The 20,414-nt window shown below is 38.4% G+C and overlaps 1 protein-coding gene across 4 annotated transcripts in view; it reads right to left on the bottom strand.

Moving 5' to 3' along the window:
* Positions 1-254: 254 nt before the first annotated feature.
* Positions 255-20,414, bottom strand: part of ppp6r3 (protein phosphatase 6, regulatory subunit 3) — a 36,993-nt gene continuing 16,833 nt past the window's right edge. The window contains exons 12-26 of one of the 4 annotated variants that reach the window (XM_041795276.1): positions 19,867-19,931; positions 19,513-19,628; positions 18,248-18,333; positions 17,840-17,926; positions 17,092-17,189; positions 14,861-14,915; positions 14,003-14,133; positions 11,435-11,550; positions 11,116-11,160; positions 10,944-11,037; positions 10,738-10,835; positions 10,280-10,475; positions 5,172-5,279; positions 2,484-2,555; positions 255-1,804 (exon numbers count right to left, since the gene is read on the bottom strand). In XM_041795276.1, coding sequence (XP_041651210.1) covers positions 1,756-1,804; positions 2,484-2,555; positions 5,172-5,279; positions 10,280-10,475; positions 10,738-10,835; positions 10,944-11,037; positions 11,116-11,160; positions 11,435-11,550; positions 14,003-14,133; positions 14,861-14,915; positions 17,092-17,189; positions 17,840-17,926; positions 18,248-18,333; positions 19,513-19,628; positions 19,867-19,931 — 1,416 coding nt within the window. In that variant the 3' untranslated portion in view covers positions 255-1,755. Of the gene's footprint in view, positions 1,805-2,483; positions 2,556-5,171; positions 5,280-10,279; positions 10,476-10,737; positions 10,836-10,943; positions 11,161-11,434; positions 11,551-14,002; positions 14,134-14,860; positions 14,916-17,091; positions 17,190-17,839; positions 17,927-18,247; positions 18,334-19,512; positions 19,629-19,866; positions 19,932-20,414 lie in introns of all 4 variants that reach the window. The other 3 variants (XM_041795272.1, XM_041795274.1, XM_041795275.1) reach the window with 3 other exon arrangements.

Raw genomic sequence — 20,414 nt, 5'->3', positions numbered from 1 at the left:
TTTTTTTGTCAAATAAAGATTTATTTTTGGGCTTTCACTCCTTTATTGTCAATAGAATGGTGGCTCAAGCTGGAAACTGGGGAGAGTAGGGAATGACATGCAGGAAAGGAGCCACAGGCTAGATTAGAACTCTGGCTGCCCAATTTGAGGACAACAGCTTCTGCTCTCCAGACATGCAGATATAACCACTAGGCTACCAGCCTCCCCAGATGACCGGAATTTTAAGGATCACTCTGTTGATTTTTCAAGCCGACAACCTTCAACAGGCTTTAATAGCAAGTAGGAAATCCTTGAGGGTCAACGCATCTAGTCAGACAACATCCAGTAATAGGGCTTGATTTTGTCACTGACAATTGTGCTGTGTATGTGGTATTACATCAGAGATAACCCTGTAAAACACAAGAGTCACAAAAAACCAGACAAACTAACCAGTCAAAGCAGGGATACCAACAACTCCATTGTTCTATTTTATCAATGAAGTCTACAGACTGAAATGAGCAGAACAGCAGCTGTTTCTGGTTTAGAAAGGCATCCTATTCCCAAAAAAGCTCCATCACTAAAATATGTGGTATTTTCAGACACTTTGAACAAGTCTGAGCCTGTTTGTGCAAACATTAGTGATAAAAACAAACACCTTTAATGAACCTACTCTGAATGGATCAATTTGTCCTGAAAGATTGTGTACAGTTATTACAGCCTGTTAAAAAAAGAAGCCGTCAGTTCCCCTTGAAATCGGTGATGCAAAATCAACAGGTTTATATCTTCATTCTGCAAAAGAACAAAATGTAAAGGGATCCCCTGACCAGATGCTGGTCTAAAAACACTTCAGATGTTAAAGGAGTGTTGGGAAAAAGAAGAGGACTGCTGGTTCTGAATAAGTTTAGTAGCGACTAAAAACACAAGCTCATAATTCATGTACAGCTTCCAGTTTAGGCTGTTGTGAGGACAACTGGATCTCTCCTCTAAAGCAGCAAGATAAGAACCCAGTTAGCATGAATGCAGCCTGCTAGAGAGGGATAGGGTATGTCGGTATGGCTCTTTAGTAACAAAACATCTTCATAATAAATTAAAAAATTATATCAGAAAAGGCTTGTCATATCTTACTCAATGCATAAGAATACAAGAAAAAAAGAAAACATTTACAAATCATACCTGCAGCAAAATCAAACCTTGACGTGTGGTTTTGAAACGTTTCAATCATTTGGAGCAGCTCTGCCCAGAGACTCAGACCAATGGGAGTGTGAGGATTTAAATAGAGGAACTGTTGAATTAAGTGTCAGACTGATGTATGCAGAATAACAGATCCAGCAGGAGACAACAGCTCAGTAGTCAGGTGGGTGACCAATCAGCTGGTCCTGTGGTAAGTCATCTTATGTTTCTTTATACATTTTTCTTTTTATAAAATATTTTATTCATACAATCATTTCTTTAACTATAGCAACATTACTATTTAATTTTGAGTGGCAAGTTATCAGTTGCACATCACCTCATAAGAACAATAGTATATAAACAAATGCTGAAAAAAATTATTCTGTATCCGTTTGGGTACATTTTGCTTTCAGTTCGTTCTGTGTCTGTACACCTGTCTTTCTGTCCGTCTGTCTCTCTGTCAGTGATGAGCTGAGGGGGGTATTGCTGGTCCTGGTGGGGGGTTGTGTGATTGGTACAGCTCTGAGCAGTGGTCTCCACTGGCTGGTCAGGAGGAGGGCCCTGCGTGGCAGAACAGGCTGGCTATTCGCTGGCTTCATGTGACCCTCATGCCGGCCCGTTTACAGCTGGCTCTGACACAGCACTCTGGTCCAGTCTGAAGGAAACATAAAGACGAGATGAGGGAAGGCAGAAGGTCAAATGTATCTATTTCCAGATAAGTTATTAAAAAATAAAGTAGCTCAGTGGTTTTCATGACCAGGGGTAGTGGTGGGCCATATAAATACTGCCACAGATTTTTGCAGCACCATCAGCACCAGCATAAATGCATGTGTTGTGCTTAGGTGCACATAAGGCATAAACAATGCAGCCGATATGACAGACAGCAGCTCAGTCTAAGTTTATTTATCAGCATGTTTTGCTCCAACACTAAAGAGCAGCCATATAATAAGCCAAACATTATTTGCTTCTATCAGTGTGATTAATATGAGCATAATAAGTTCTTTGTAATAGTAACATGAGGAGGATCTTCACTTTGCACAGTGTCTCTGTTGGCTTGTCTGTGGCTTTAAGACAAGCTTGACTCAAAATTAACCATCTTGAGCCCAGCACTGCAGCGACTCGTATTGTAACAGCTTAAACATCTGTTTAAAGGTGCATTTAAACTGATGATTTGCTTGTTTTAAGTCCATGATCATTCAAAGAAGCAGGCTTTGGCTTTAAATGAGGGCATAAATTGGGGGAATACGTGTGCAAACAAAGACATTGGCAGGAGGTGTAGTCTAGAAAATGTAAAGATCAATCTTTCAAACATACATGTGGGCAGTGAGACTTACTTGGCCTCCTCAATCGCTGACATCTCCTCTAGAGGACCATTGGGAACCTCAACAGCAGACCGACACTTTTCACTTGATGAGACAAACAGGAAAGGGAAAGTGAGGTTGAGACAACAGCTTGGTCAAAATCCTATAAATGTTGCTCTTGTTGGATAAGATTTAAGCTACAATGTAAGACACAGTAGCACGGCAACATTACAGAATATTTTAACAAATGTTAAAGATACATTTAGTGAGTTACATAGTTTATAGAACTGGCTGTCCAATGTTACTTTTTCTTTAAAGGTTTTGAACAGAAAATAAAAGTTATTTGTGTTGTTGATGCATTCATATAAAGAAGACACAAAGACAAATAAAAGATGTCTTCATGTTTATGTATGTAGCGGAGATATTTAACTGGAATAAAAACCGACGTTGACCCATTTTACATTTTAAATCAACTGGTGGATAATGAAAATATTGAATAGCTTATTTTAGGTCCAAAAGTAAAGGCACTGCTATGAGCAGCTATATATAGGGGTGTGATTCTTTCAGCTGCTCATTGCCCTTGTTCTTCATTCAGGTTTATTCTGTTCAGACCAAGAGAGAGAAGTTCATTTTTTTCAATGTGGGTTTAAGTGGGATAATTCATGTTAATTTGCAATGGTTAGTTGTAAAGTTAGTAAAATAATGGAAAGATCATAAGAAAACTATGCAGAAACACCCACAGCTTTATTTCAATAACTTCTACAAAAAAGCTGTCTAGATTAACTTGTCTGCTGACTCAAACTTCTTAAGGCGGACCTGGGCCACATTTGATGACTTTTAAGCTTTTATCAGTAGCACGACTTCTTGGATAAACACCTAGTGTTGGTATTCTTTTGTAGATGCAGAGCTCCAAAGCCATCATTCCCCTATAGCGGCAGTTTCTCTCTGCCATGAAAGTCATGACAATGCAAATGACATGCATGTCAGCTGAAATTTTGCCTACAACTGCAGTATGAATCAGAATATACAAGTTTTGCTTTGGTTTAACTGCAGTTAACAGCCAGGAAGAATGCCAAATTAATACAGCCAAGAGAGGGTTAATCAGGGCTCCAGACTAAGGAAGTCTCGCTGTTCTAGGAACAATATAAAATATGCTTTACAACAGGGATTTTTTTGTATACATGTCAGTGTTTAAAAATATTAAGAACCCATCAACCTCCAACTGCAGATTTTACATATGCAGAGTTGGGTGAGTTTTCTTTTCCTATCAGCAACTGTAGAAATGCTGTGCTATATTACAAAAAGACATCCTACTTTGAATATTGTTTCCACTGCTAGGTTCACTTTGACACAGAGACGTGATCCACAGCTAAGGGGGCTGTGTCAAAAGTGACAAGTTGTGTGCAGAAATGGTGTTACTCTGTGTCACTTGAGCCAAGCACAGTGCATTCATTACAGAGGTCACCATGCTGCAGTTTCACCTGTCTTAAGTCCACTTTGTTTAAAAGAAGCGAGTTATGGGTGTGACTAAATACTTTTACTCCAACAGTGTTACTGCAAATCACAGCTATAGAGGTAGCCCCACAACAGTCGAGCTAATTCAATGATTAATCTGTGTTTTCTGAATTTATAAGGGTCTGATTTTAAGTACACAAAGCAGAGCTTGAGGGCACACATGAGCCCGGCTCATCACTGATGGATCTGAAACTGAATTAACATGGATAGATTTTGTTGATATGAAGCTTTAAATCTGTTGTCACTCATTTTTCCAGTGTTTTGTTTACTTCTGTCTTTAGGCTATCAGTGGTTGCTCTGTGGTTGTTAATCTGCAGAAATTTGGGTTGTAGCATTTTTAAAAAGAGATATGACTGTCTTCTCAACTTCCATATTTATGTCTTATAAAATGTTATAGCTGTTATGTTCACAGAAAGAACTTCAGTATTTGAGCAGATACAAATCACACTAATTTACAAAGGCTTATTTTTAAATCAGTGATAAATAATGATGGATTTGGGGTGCACAAATGGTAGAGTGGTTTAAGGCACACACGATACATGCGGGCGGCCCGGGTTCGAATCAAACCTGTGGCCCTTTACCACATGTCTCTCCCCACTCTCTCCCCTGTTTGAGTCTATCCACTGTCCTTCACTATCTAATAAAGGCCCCAAAATAAATCTTAAAATAATAAATAAATAAAATAAAATTTTGATGGACTTAGCAGGGTTTTTTTTTTGGCCTTTGCCATGTTAATTAGACATCACAGGACTATTTCTAGAGCTATAGAATATGTTGTCATTAGTGCCTGTTAGATATTATTCAAGTGCAAGGTTAATCTGCTGACATTTAAGGTCTTAATTTTGCTGTAAGGTACGAGGAAAGAGAATGGAGTAAGGTTTAACTTATACTAGCTACTGTAATAGCCCAGCTTCCTCTTGTAGCTTTTATTAATGTAGCTTGATCTTGTGGCTTTATCAGAGTACCGTTATGGCTCCAAACATTTCTGCAGAGACTCACAGACTTTAGTAAAGCAACCAATACTTAAATGGATCTTTCTTTGGACTGACTGTTTTGTACAGCATTAAAATATTTGCTCTTAATGAAGAAATCATCAGAATCAATGATGTTTTGTCTAAAGAAAATTACAATAAACATCAATGTTTTGAACATGTGCACTGAGAGTTTTTATTAAGATACTGGTTTGTGAGGTGTGTTGTGTCTGACCCCGTTTTGGGACAGCAGGCTGCGGCTGGGCTGTTGAAGCCTGTTCTCTCTGAATCTCCACATTCCACTACAGCGTATTTCTCTGATGATGAACTCTTCTCTTCATCACTGTAACACACAGGCACACACACAGATATACATTAATAACATGCAAGGTGATCCATACCAACCACTTTCCCCACAGAAACGCACACATACACACGACACAGTGAGGTGTGAACAGTGATGCATGCTGGACTGACGGACAGAGCAAACAGTAAAACAAAGGATGGAGGTGTTGAAATGGAAAACTATGAACATTGTGAAGGAAAAGCATCAAATGTACAGCAAATGGAGAAAGTCTAAGGACCGTTTTGGTCATTTGGCTAAATGTTGTCTTTATTTTGTAGCTATAGAGCCAGCAGATAGCAGGCGGACCTACAAACTCATTTTACACTGATTAGACCAAAATAGTGCCAGCCGTTAGTCTTGCTTTGTCTCAGAGAACCACCAATAAATCCTGATGAGGCCTCACTCAAAGCAAATCACTCACAAACATCCAAATATAATAAAATTTTGAAGAGCTCACAGTAGGAAACTTTGCATGAATGCCTTTCTGGTAATATGTCTTTTTCACCAACAGCAACATTATTAGTATCACTGTTTAAAGCATCCCTGGCTGCTAAAAAAACCATTACATTTATCTTTAATATTTGATCAAATGCAAAAAAAAAGAGACAACTTGGATACTTCTTTGATCACTAGACTTAGAATTTTTCATATTTCTGTCTAAAAAAGGGTCAAGTTGCAGTAATAATGCTGTTTTAGAGATTTCCCATTGGAGGCCATGAATCAGATAGAGGATATAGGGCTAAACAAGTAGCTCTTTGAGTACCAATAAGAACCAAGAAATCATATTAAAGTCTGAAAATTGTTGAGAAAACTTTGAGAAAAGGTGTTTCCAACAAACTAATAAGACACTAGCAACCATCTTTAATAGAAGCAGATTAATGGGATGCATTTTCTTATAGATCTGTTTTGTTCTTACTATAGCTCTGCTCCTATGAGATCTCTGTTCTAAATTTAGCATCTGCTTCTTTTAATGAATTAAGCTGAACTGTATTATGTTCATAATTTTCATATATTAGTTTCTGCGGAGTGAAATTAGTTTCTTTTTTCATTTCTCTAATTAAGCCTAAAGGAGGACATTTCAGCAGAGAACTACTTAGTGGATGAGAGATGGGCAGTAATTGTTTTTTTCTCATTTAATTATCGCCATTTCCTGATTAAGGACAATTTAAGAAATGAAAATCGATTTTAATTTTCATCCCGATAATTACAGTAAGGAGCTGTCCCCACCAAAAAGGGCTTCTGTATTATATACAATGCATTTTGGATAAAGAGCACTATTATGTCTGGATAGGTGAGGAATTTATTCCAAAAGACTAATTCAGTCATCAGCAAGCTAGTCCATTTTTCATTATTTAACCATGAGCAAAGCTGTCAGCTATAAAGATCATCTCATGTCTGTGACAAATGAATACAACCAAAATCATTTGTTCTAGCATCTCAGATTGGGCTAAATTAGATAATTGTCTTGCACTGAGAATCACCAGGCATTAGCATCCAAAACTCATTTACACCACATCTAACACTAGCAGTAGTGTCTAACAACCTGTGAGTTTATTCTGAGTCAGCACTGCCCAGCTCTCGAGAGTTAATTTGTCACAAGTTTGTGCAGTCTGAACATGACAAGATGACATGCCTCCAGTAAAAATGTATTTACACACTAAACTATGTAGTAATACATAGTTTTATGATCTAAGCACCCACACATTCAGTAATGTGTATGTGTGCACGTTACACTTAATGAAGCAGTGACACCTTTATTGTGTATTTGAGTCTTATTAACTCACCATGTTGAGACAGACACAGAAAATTCTCACCGAACTGTTTGCACTGAATACAGATCCAGTCATGGAGGGGAGCAGGCCCCTTCATTCGTTTCAGATAGTTGGACCTTAAATTTGTTCACGCTTTTCACATAAAAGCCATTTGAAAACTGAAGAAACTAAAAGCTGCACTTGGACAAAAACACCTTTGGTAGAAAAAACATGCAGAATGGAGATAATGAAATAAACAAACAAGGAGCTGAAACCAAAGAAGAAGAAGAAGTTTAAAATTGGGAAAGAAAAGTTGGTGGTTGACGTGACAACAAGACTACATCACGGCTGCAGGCTGATCTCTGATTGGCTGTACATACCGATAAGATTTCAACACTCTGAAGGAGACCACACCCACAACGCACAGCAAGAGAGAGAGGGGAAGCTCAGATTGTAAGTGTCGCTCAATTCATCAGACAGTTTGTTATTTACTCAGACAGACAGACAGACATTATAATGCAGCATCAACAAGAAGACAGAAGGACAGAGGACAAGCAAGTCTAAAATCTAAGGGTTTAGACAGTCTGAATTATAAATTTACCATTGCAACGTGTCCTAACAGCATGCAAGCGTCAGACATCGCACCAGAAACAGCATCACATGTTCGCTGTCCATACTGAAGCCATTAGATATTTATTTCTCTGCCCCTTTTGAATAGTATGACATCGAGCACTTTTATTTTGAATGAAGAGAAACTGAAGTGTGGAGCTTTGCACTGAACCTGCCCTTGACTAAACTGACATGCCAGATAGACTGTTTCACGTATCCATTGCATGGGATATGTCTCACATCTATCTGGGCAAGAGCCCACTGAAAGAGTTTGGGAAGGACAGAAACTTTGTAAAAAAAAAGAAAAAATAAAGCTCAGAGGGTGATTGGGCAAACATTCTGTCTGGCTTGTTAATGATTGGGCAATCAGAGCAACAAGAGATGTCAGAGTTGACAAAAACTGCCACAGTAGCTGTGATTGCAAACTCATGGCAAAGCTGTTGGGGAGAACAAAAACATCTTTTTCCGCCAAGAAAAATTTCGGTACGGTTCTCTTCCCTCTTGCTATAAAGAAATGTGGTCCAGTTCTGTTAAAAACTATCCTACACTACAGCCATATCTGAGTTAACTGCTACACTAGCAGCAGCCATTGCTACATGATTATAGTAAAAAAAAAAAAAAAAAAAAAAGCCCCATCCATGGCAGCCTCCTCATTCTCCTGAAATCATTCTGATTTGTCCAGTCCATTCTCAGACCGGACAAAATTGTTTCAAGTTGGAGCTTTGGAGGATAGATCTGCCTGATGACAGCTATGGAGTACAGCTAGTCCACTGGCTTTGCAAGTTTAGCCTTTGACAGATTTGAGAGTAATAGTATTGATGCCAAGCTATCATCATTTCAAACACAGATATGAATAACTTTAATGCCTAATGATAAAACTGCCCACCAGCTTTAAAGCTCTGTTGGGTGAGAAAAGAGAAAGAAAATCAAGGAAATATTCGTGTCAGACACTCCTGATTCCTTGTCATCTCTCTTTTTTCCTTTTTCCTCACTCATCCAAACACAAAAGGCAGAGAGGAGAATAGAAATGGGCAAGGCCTGCACCACTCACATGCTGATAGAATAGTACAATAGGAATCAATGTAATCAAGCTGATTTTGATGCTGATGCTTGCTCATGTTGCGTGCAGTCAGGACACTCTCTTACGAGCTTAAGATAAATTCATATCAACTACCATGGGTTTCAGTAGTACTTTTTTTACATACAATTTTTAAAACACCCCTGCAACATAAACACTGGAAGTGTTAACTACACCCCTGGCTCATTTTAACAAAGGATACTTCATCACAAGGGCTTTAAGAAGTGAGTCACAGGCTGATGAACATTGTGTGAAGTTTTTTCTTACTTAAATGAAATTCTACTACAGTTAAAATTAAAAACCTAAACTCTTGGGCTGTTCTTTCTTACATGATGTGGACTGGTTGAAGCAAGGGGCTGCTCTTATCCCCTCAATCACAGGGCCTCATTCACCAATATCTCAAAGATTTTTTAAAAATGTATTCTGATTAAAGCTTTGTAGAGAAACTTAATGATTGATTGATGATGTGCTCTTAAACTGCTGCGGATTTTCACACCTGTGTTCCTAAATTGATAAATGCTGTGTGCTTAGGAGTTGTAAGCTTCTTTACATTTCTCCAAATGATCATAGAAAAATAACCCTTTTGTGCCCCTTTAGGACATGAGACCTCAGGGCTGTGTGCAAACACAGAAGGCACACAGGACAGAAAAGTAGCAGGATGCCAATAGTGTCAAAATTATTATAAACTGCACACACAATCACCCACTTAACTCCTAATATAACAAATCTATGAGTAGTCCTCAAGTGGATGTAACGTTGCTCAAGATGAAACCCAATAAAGCAGATTTAACTACAATTTTAGCACAGGTGCTTAATGCAACAATCGCATTCAAGCATTTTCATCAGAAACAAGTTTATATTAGTAATTTCATATGGATAAATTACAAGTTGACAACATTTAAGTTGTGCATTTGCATACGTTTACATAACTTGCAGTGCTAAATTTATAAAAACGCAATAAAAATATACTTTAAAATCGTAGGTGTTATTGTACTATATATCAGAACCGTTAAGTGCAAAATAAGTCTTTTTATCCTGCCATATCAGCTCTAAGAGAGTCAGAGAGCTTTGGAGTATCCTTACATTTTTTCATGGCTCAGAACTTATTACAGAAAAGAAAACTTTGGTGCCATTCAGAATTGTCTTAAAAACTGCTTAAGTGGAATTTAAAAACATCTTTTTTCTTAATAATGGTTGGTGAATAAGGCCCATTAATCCTACTTTGTCATACAGAATTTACACCTTTACTATGCACCTTGCCTTCACTTAAACATTTCAGTCAGTCAGACGAGTCTACCCTGTATAAATAGCATACACTGAGGTTTATCTGAATTAAAAGGCGGTCAGGGTCTTAGTTGAGGCACTGCGTACACTTTTGTATTTTATTTCCATTTCCTCAGTCTTTCAGATTGAAAATATTTTAGTCTTATCAAGCACAGTATGAATTCTTTTTCTTTCAGTGGTAACTAGTTAGAATGACTCAAGGGAAAAATATGGTCTACATCTTCATTTATTTGCTCTGCCATGCAGTGAAAGCTTTCTGTGTGTCTTTGTCGAACCTCTTGAAGACGGCTGTCTCAGTTTTGGCATCAACAGTGAGGCTGACTGTCTCTTTCATAGAGCCGTTGATGACCGTCTCTGTGATGCTGCGCTGCTCAGAACAGGCCGTTTCCTCTTCTGCTTTGGTTCTCCCACAATCCTTTGGTGTGGTGGAGGAGGGAGAAGACACACCTGAACCCAACCAGCCGTCACAGTCTGATGGGTGTAGAGAGAGGGGACAGGGGTGTCAGATATGGAAATGACTTAACCCACAGCTACCCTGATAGGATTTATTATACTCATTTCTCATTATTTCAAATTTTGTTTTTCTTCTGAGGGCCATTCAAAGTAAAATCATTAACACAAGCATTAGCCAGTGAAATGTTTTTTTAAATAATCGTGCCCCGTAATAGTTTGTCCCAGTGAGAGTCAGGATCACAGATTAAATAGTGCCTGTAAACACGAGCACACATCTCACCTTCAGACTGCATGGGTGCATTAACCCCCAGAGGGTCCATTGTCTCTATGCTGGTTTCCATTGCAACAGGAGAGTTGCACCTAAGAGGGTCTTTGGGGCTGGAAGAGAAAAGATGTCCATAAAGAAATACTGTCAAATCTAAAACCAGCCAAAAGCAGTGATAATGTTCTACAACTGGTATGATAAATTCCATCATGACGTCCTACCTGACTGGGGTGAAGTTGGAGAAATCTGCCCAGCCTGTCTCAGAGTTAGAGGTTACAGAAGGAGGGGAACTCCAGGCTGCTTCAGGGTGGACTTCTGTGGAGGAGGAAGGGGAGGCCAGGGAAGAGGGGGCTGAAGGATTGTTTTGGCTAGAAGCTGGAGCTGTGGATGTACCTGTGTCCATGGGGATGTCATCAAAGTTAGCTGTCCATACTGGCCCTAAAAAAAAAGAAAAAAAATCATTCATACAGACATTCAGTGGTCTTGTCTAATACTTGGATTTATGGGGATATGAACCAGTTTTTTAAAAAATGTATTGGAACAGAGAGTATACGCCTTTATGGCTTGTAATTATTAAAGGTACAGAGAGGGGCATGCCCTACATCCTGCTCTAGCCTTACGCCACTGCCAACCTTGGATGTAGAGCTTATAATAAAAAGAGAAATCACACGGTATCTCCCTGAACACTGTTAAGAGGGTCAGGTCAACAAACCTGTGTCAACTTCCATTCTGTCATCTGTGCTGGGGTTTGAAGCTTCAAATGGATCTCTCTTTACGTCCTCCTCCTCAGAGTCTGTGCTCTCCTCGCTGTCTGTGCTGCCTGAGCTCCTGAGATGGACACACAGTTTTATTCAGTCGTCATCATCACCATCATCATCATCAGAGATCGTTTTCCCTCTACACTGAGGAATGCCATACCGTGGAGCTACCAATTCAAGTTCACATGCATAAGACTCAGCTGTTAAAATTCAATGTTAAAGGAGAAACATAGTTTTTACAGTCCAGATTCTTTTACTGTCAGTATTTGCTGAGTGTTAGTGAGAAACTAAGCATGTAATTTTGTTGAGTGGTCTTTTTACTAAGACAATAGTTCAGTTCAGATTGGCTGACATTTTGCTGAGCAAACAAAACACGTTCAGGTCGACTTCTGGTTCTGCATGCAAACTGAAAAGTCATGTCCATATCCCTTCTGCTATAATCGTAACAAATTCAGCAGATCCAATTTAAAACGTTTGAGGGATCGCCACGATCACCACTGGGCTGCTAACTATTGGTAAGGCAGCATCACCTGCTGCCTAGGTGCATGTTACATGCAGACACAAACTGTGCGTGCATCCTGCTCAGTTCTCTGACTGCTGATGCTGATATCAGACAGATTTTAAATGTAGATTAGTTGAGGAAAAGAGAAAACTGGTGGTTTTGGTTTTCAGCAAATAACAGAAGTGGCAACATTATGCACCTCAGGTCATATATCTTCACACTATACATTGTGTGTGACTGTTGTGCATGTTCGGCCTGTGTGATACAGCCTAAATATCATATTACGGTATTTTTTCTTGAGCAAAACTTAGTGCTGACTGGACTCACACTGAGCTGCTTTCCAGCTGCTTTTTGCTATGCTAGTGGAAACACCAGTTATGCCTCACGTAGGCACAAAAACTGAACGCACCCGTTTAAACCACAGACTATAGAAAGAATTGGACAAACCCTGTGTGAAGTCAGTCCTCTGTTTACAATAGGCGGACTCAAACAGCTCTTGAAGCCAATCTGTGGCAGCTACCATATTGAAATCGCAGTCTCAACCAAACTTTGGATCAACCTAAGGGCCTGCCCACTAAGCTCAACTTCCTGTTAGCTAGCTAGCTAGCATTCTGGTTGACAGATACGTAGCTTCTGCTGTCAAGCTAACTGTCAATCAAATGAGACACGCCAATCAGTGCGCAGTGAGGTTTTTCCTAAATATAATCTTAACCATTGTGGTACGAAAAAATTCACCCCTCGTACAGTGAGAGCACACGAAGACATTAGCTAATGAGACATGTTTGGGTTTTTTAAATCAGGATGTAAACCAGTTTATTTCTAGTGTAAAAACTGGCTGCAACCAGCCTCAAGTGGACACTCGCTGTATTGAAATTTTTTGCACTTCCGCACTGGCTTCATTTTTCAGGACCAGAGGTTGCCGCTTGGTTTGAACTGGTAATGATGGTGTTGCAGAAATCCATTCTGTGGCAGAAATTTTACTGGTGACAGTATTGATGTTGGTTTACCGCCCACCACTAGTGCATGTGCATAATGTCATCACAGTTGTAAAAACATATTTTACCCTTTAAAGACAAGTTTATATTGGTCTCAGAGGTCCCCAAAACATACCTGAACACAAAACATGAAGTTTGTTGCTGAATAAACACTCCAGTTTTGGATTTTTGCATGTCTAAAACCCCCGTTTCAGCCCTGCTCAGAACGAGATGTTTCTGTGCCTTTAAATGTTAATTAGCTGTCTGACTCCGCCCCTCTCAGGAAATGGTTGTGGCTCTCCTGATCCTCCTCTCAACTGGCAGGTTAGACCAGGGGCACATATTTTTTGCTAGAAAAGCCCGAGAAGTGTATTTTTCTCTTAAACCGGCCGGACGATGATAGACGTGTCTCTTACATGCCAAATCATCTATTGCAATATTTTGGAAAAACATATATTGACCAAAAGTTAAATACTGGTTTAAACAAATGCTTACAAAACTACTTTATGAGAAAGTCAAATAAGAATGAAAGGGAAAAAGGACTTGTTTGAAAAAATATGGGGACTGCCTTTGTGAAACGTGTTGATTTGTGGGATGATGGAGAAAAATTCTTGCTCTGATGGAAACCTTGGGACATTGTTGTATTGAGATTGAACTGAAGATACTGAAATGCCCTCACTTTTGTTTCCTAATTCTTCATGTTCATTTTAATTTGTTTGCATAGTAGACGGCTTAAAGTCTGAAAAGTAGTTTACGAACTGTTCAACAATAGGTGCTTTTTTAAGTGGCATAATTTTGTTTTTTTGTAACAAGAAATGTGAAAATCTCTCTGCATATATCCATAAATTTATTAAAGAAAATGGTTTACAATTTTTACCACTTTGTACAGAACTATGTGTATTTGGTTGTAAAAACAATTTAGAGGTAGAAAAGAGAAGGGCCAAAGTCATAATCGAAGTCTTTACATATGGACAGTGAATATGGAAGGTGGGTGGACTTGTAATGCATTAAAAAATGAAGTGTGCATGTTTCTATGTTCAGCTGACCTGGGACGTCTCTGTGCCTCAGGTGCGAAGGTGACATCTTTTTCATCCCAGATGTCTTCCTCATCCGAACCAGCATCTTCAAACTGCTGGATTTTCTCCTTACAGCGAGCCTCAAACAAAGCTATATTTGCCTAAAGAAAACACACAGAAACAACTTGTGCTTAATAAAAGACTAGGTCCATTGAAAACACAGAAACATTGAATGGTGGCAATTTGCAAAACTGTGTTGCTATTAATTGATAAATTCTGGCTCACTGGAGGAATTATGTTAAAGGGAAATTATCTTATTGACAGAAATGCTATTGTGAGTCTGAGTAAACAGAGCTGGTCATTAGCATTTATTCTGCACAGTATGTGTTTGCTCCTTTGACTTGATGTAACCTATTCTCATACAAACCAGAGGCCAAACTTTTTATCTCAAGTCAATGATTGGCATTTTGTTTTACTTCTCATATGTAGTTTCATGAATTCAATTTTTCCAGATACATTCTAAAAAGAACCTGCACACATACTGAATGTATAAACGGTATCAACATGAATTTTCACAAAAACAAAACCTTTACACAGGTCAGTGGTACTGTCTTAACATTTTTTAAACTTGAGGGACTGTTTGATAAAATCAGGTTGTAAACGTTTCTGCCTGTGGTTTTTGTCTTCTTGATTCATCCAACAGTGTCGACATTTGTTGCTTTGCAACTGATCTCACTTTGTCATTTCTATTTAAAATGAGTGCCAGTGGTGATAAATGGAAACATCTTTTATCATATAAATTACAGATTTTCTTTTGTTTCATGGTAATTTAACTCTGACGTCATTCATTAAATGTCTGAATTCAAGATTAATAATTCAAGTACTTACACTTTCATTTGTATTCAGTGAAAAATTGATGTCTGATATTCTATCAAAGGGAATACTGCAATGTTAAAGAGAACAGAGGTTAGGTTAGTTCCAGTCGTTAGGCATTCACACACAATGCAACTTACTGGCAGACAGCTGTAGCACATAGCTGTAACTCAAGTTACTGCAAGTTACTACCACTTTTCTCACCCCATGCCAAGGTCATGATAACAGAAATATACTGATGAAGAAAGGTGTTTATGGACATTTCTATCCTAAACATGCATCTTTAAGGTTGTAAATTTATCAAAAAAAGTAAAGAACTGAAATTCAGATGAACTTAAAAGCTTCAGTTAAGAAGTCCCAGGCCTTGTGTGTAAAACCTGAGACTTGACTAACTGTGTTTAAGCTGCAGAAACTTGTTACCACCATCTCGATTAACATGTCAGTTTTCTTCTGCTTCCAGTTTTAGCACTGAGCTAAGCTTAAAAATTGATGGCTACTATCCATCTTCTTATCCAAATATGTACTTCTTTCAATCTAACATGTTAGTTTAAATCAGATGTCAAAGATGATCAGGGGAAATTGAAAAGAGCTACAGAAGCATCAGTGTTTCCACTGGGAAACAAGCAAACAAGTCTGCAGTTAACAATTAGAGAAAGGTGAAATCAGATCAAATTAATGGTATCTACACACAGACACACACACAAACCCAACAGGCCCCAAATAAATCAACTATTTTCAGGTAGCAAAACAAAAAAGGAAATACATCTTCTCTAGTATTTTATTTTTTTCTCCACTACTTCACTACAGTTTGGCCAGGGTAAAAATGCTCAAACTGGTTTGGCATCATAAACATTAGACTGCCAGGCAAACGAAATTCTGCCACAGTGTCAAATGTCCAATAACAGACAAATACAGTTATGTTTTATTATTATGATTTTGATGAAATGAGTTTATGTTGAGCCTTGTGCTGTTGTCAGCTGATGTAGAGCACTTTTCAGTCTGCCATAAACTGAATTAGCAAAAGGCAGTTCATTTAGACTGAATGAAATCAAACCAGTTTAAGCTTGTGCACCAGACCAGCAAAATAGCTCTGTATACCCCAACACAAGAAGCTTGAAAAATGGAAATGGGAGAAGCTGGCTGCTGAGACACCAAGGAACCCCTAATTACTCTCTAATTACCCTATTACTGAATGGATTTGAATTTGTCACTGTTCTATTTCGTTTTCGAACATCTGCATGGATTAGCATCATGCAGAGCTGACTCAGCTCTACTCTGCTGTGTGTTCAGTCTGCAGGATAATATTCCCACATTGAATCTGGCTCCTGTCAGTGCTCTGGATCTGTTATTCTTAATAATTATAAACAATTTTTTCACAGCTGCCATACATTGTAAATATCTTATTCATACAATTAAACTGATAAAAGCTCTCCTATGTGCTACAATGGTCTACCTGCTGTTTGTTGCTTCAGCTTTACAAGTGCTGTACAGTGTTACCTATATCCCTTTCCTTTAAACAACAGCTAGTCTTGTTAGATTCTAAACAATGCTCCTTTCTGCATGCATCTCAAAAACTGAAGTATTGAAGTGAATTTTTCCAACTGCATTAGACACCCAATGAGAAAGGTCCCAATCATATTCTGATTAATCCAAGCCAAAGATATACATAGAAAGAGAAAGGCTCTAAGTCACCACACGAATTTACATTTTATAACACTGAACTACTACCAGCTATCTTCCACAGGCCACAAGCTTTGCACAAGATTATTTCCCAGCAAGTTTATCTTGAAGAATGTAAAGGTGGCAGTACAAGACAGCACATAAGCTGGATATGGTTTACTTTCTACAGTCCCAGTTTGTATTATTAATGATGCCATATTAGAAGGACATGAGGCATATTTCTCCATTAAGCATTAGTTTTGGCCATTGATCTTTAGAAGCAGCAGCTGTCCAATCAGATCGAAACAACTTCAGTTTTAATTAAAAAAAAAACATTAGTAGTTATTATTATTAACATAATGACTTGAATTGTTTTTCTATGTTCTGATATGCCACAGTAATGAGGCAGAGAATGACACTCTTGTAAAATCATATACTCCATACTTTATGCTATTTTTAAACACAGGAAGGCATATTACCCTCCTGTCCACTACCACCAGCTCTGTAATGTCTTTACTGCCACATCTATTCAGTGTTACACAGATACATTTAGACAGCAAGTCCAGTCATGCAGGATGAGTACTCACTCCACAACATCGTCCTGATCAGCAAACTCTTCGTCATTGAAGCCGAACTGCTCAATAAAATTGGACGTCATTTGTTGCATCTGATAATCAGAAAAGGCCTGGCAAACCCAGGACCAACGATAATGATATAGTCTTGGAGCTACACAAATCTTGTCATTACTTGCAGTACAGAAAATAGCAAATACATGTTCTAAGCTGAATAAACAAATACTGTATAATGTGTATACCAGAAAGGTTAATAGCTTAAAAAGCACAAACATGCATTTGCAGACAAATGCCAAAATGCTTTAACATTAGTTAATTTGATTTAAAGTAGCTTAACAGTTTTCCAAATGACATTAGTGGTTAAGTTATTACATTTATATCATGGCAGATGTTTCATGTTCCTACTGTGCATGACCCATAGTCACTAAAGAGGATGTGTTGCTTTTAAATCCAACAAGGGTAATGCATATGTGCTAAACAAAAAGATTAGGAACATGAACATTTAATATTTGTCTTTCTGAAACTTTAAACTTAGTGTAAAATGTGTTTTGAGTATAATATCTCACAGTGACCAACTTTGATGAGACAGTATTAAACAGTGTTAAAAGGTTTTCTTTAACAGATATCAAAGAAAAAGCTTCTGTTTAAATGTAATCACAATGAGTATTACATATCCATCAATATGCTAGGCTTCCTTGGCTATAGGCCTGCTTTTCTTCATGTTTGCATTTATATTGTGAGTATTTGTCTGTTTAGCTCTTACTTGTTGTAGAGAGGAATCCTGGTGAAAGCCACTATCTTTAAAGTCCACTTCATCGTCACTGGAAGAGTGGATGTGGTGTGTATTCACCTAAAGAAAATTGTGTATTTTTTTAGCCAATAGGAGGCAGGTAAAATTGCATTTCACATCAAAGTACTGAATAGGCTCAGATATCCCTGCACACAAATGAAAACAAAAAGGTTTCGTGGTTTGTAACTGAGCTCAGAAATGTTTGCTCAGTTCAGAGACGTGCATCTTGGACAAAAAAACCTGCTTGATGTTAACTTCAATGCAATAAAATTAAATCAAAGCAGTAAAAAGTACATCACTGTCTACATGAGTGCATTTTACATCAAACAGAAAGTGAAATTTTAATGACAGACTGAAATTGATGTTCAGGAGGATACACACCAGGTCGACAGTGTTTCTCTTGTTTGTGTCAGCCAGCTGCCCAGAAATAAAGGCCTCCCATTTCTCTCTGTCTTCTGCTGGGAGCTCTGTCACACACAAACACAGAGAGTTTTATGTACAACATCTTTGCTTGACGTATAATCACAAAACTGTTTCGGGACTGGTTCTGTCAAGTCAGTGTTAAATGCCAGTGGTTACTTGAATTACAGGCTTTTTCCCCTCTTGCTGTCTTCTGCGTCTGGAAAACTATACAAAAGTATTTGCTGACAACCAAAATTTTGAAAATTTTTATCCTCTGTAAGACTCAACATATTGCATGTATTTAAACATTGTATCGTTGGGGTATTTTTGTGGACTAAAAAAGGACAGAAACGTGTAGATTGTTTTGTATCCTGTGTTTCTGGATGCTTGCAGGCCGAGAAAAAAGCTAAGTGAAGCTAAAGGATGACTCCACTAAGGGGTAGTGAGAAAATGATTCACTCTAGTCCATTGATTCACTGTTTTAAAGTATTTGAAGGCTACATGTCAGTTCGCTTTTTTCATATGTTAAGTCTAAGGGTGCATTCACACCAGAGCTGTTCGGCCCGCTTTAAACAAACTCTGGTCCGTTTTTCTGAATAGTCCGGTTCGTTGGGAGTGCAAAGCAGCAAAGCAGAGAAACTTGTGAACCAAAGACAGGAAGTGGGATAAAGCGCAATGATATAAGGATTTATATGTGATTTAATACACTCAAATACATGCCGGTTCCTGGCTTAGCATCTGTGTAGCCATGGCAACACGCTGTAGTCCGTGCTTATTTATTCGTCTCGTGTAAAGAATGGCATGTTGGACAGCTCACTGTCTCGCTGGCTGCTCCTTATGCCCCAATGCAAGAGCAGAAACCCCAAGACAGTGTAAATTCTGTGTTTTTTTTTCATTGTTTGTGTGGAAAAAAGACTGGTGGAAGGAGCTGGATTTCCCCGCTTCATCTTCTTCTACACCGGCTTTTCTTCTTGGTTGCTGTTTGTTTGTGGCAACAGCGCCCCCAGCGAGCAGATGTTGTAGGTGCTCAGACGGTTTGGTCCGTTTAACAAAGAGCAGTATGAATGCAAACCAAACCACAGGAAAGTGCAACATTGTTGCAATTTCCGTTCCAAAACGGACCGAGTCCCCCGGACTATCAGGTGTGAAAGTACAGTGACAGTATTGGTCAACAAGAACATCATAGAATAAATCTAAGATGAGTTCAGACTTTTATCAAGCCTCAGACTGAGGAGTCTTCTTACCAGAGATGAGCTGTTGTATTTGTGGTCCATTAGGGCCTTTGTCACAGTTGTGAACTATGGAATTTGCTATTCTGGTTAGGTGGCCCATGTAGCCTCGTCGCCGACCACCCTCCGCCCTAAAACAAGCACAAACACATCACATATCCTCAGTTTATGAGGAGCTTTAAGCACAAGTCATTACTTTCTGACTGATATGGTCTCTTAACTCATGTGAAATCTGAAAAGCAGTGATCACAGTAAAAGAAGAAAAGGACTTTGGTTTGCTGACAACTCTGTTCTATTTAATGACCACATAATAAAATTACTGTCTCACACTGTCAAGGTTACTTATTTGCAGCAGAGCAAAATACTCACTGTTCTTTCTCGTTAGAGCTCCAGGCGTCTACGATTCTCTGTATAAACTGGCACTTCTGAAAAAGCTGTAGGGTAAAAAGAAAATAAATACAAATTATTTATTAAGCCCATGATCTGCCATGTAGCATCTTTTGCCTTCCTCACGGCATTAGAAATTCAATAGAAAATATTGTCCAAAATAACAGACAATTATTAAAGTTAGGAGAATAAGCAACTTTTTGTATTAACAGAAAATCTTGTGACTTTTACAGTAGACAAGTAAAAAAATTCTTTACTGTTGCTTTATTTTGCTCATTTCTTGTTTTCTAGGGCTGCTTTCCAATCTAAAACCATGTCAAAGAAATGGTTGTGTTTGAGGAGCTTTGTGTCCTGAAGCTTACTATGTTTTTTAAGTATAACCCACAACCCCTTTCCAGCAACAAAATCAGTAAAGCTTTATAAGGCAATTCACAACTAGAATTAAAAGTTCATCTTTGTATTAGCTATTTTTGAATCAGCTATCATGAACAGAAATGAGCAGTTATCCCAACATGAACATTTAATGCTCA

This window comes from Cheilinus undulatus, linkage group 9, assembly GCF_018320785.1.
Source record: "Cheilinus undulatus linkage group 9, ASM1832078v1, whole genome shotgun sequence".
NCBI lineage: Eukaryota > Metazoa > Chordata > Actinopteri > Labriformes > Labridae > Cheilinus > Cheilinus undulatus.
Note: the sequence above shows the minus strand (reverse complement) of the source record. Positions and strands in the feature narration are given on the sequence as shown.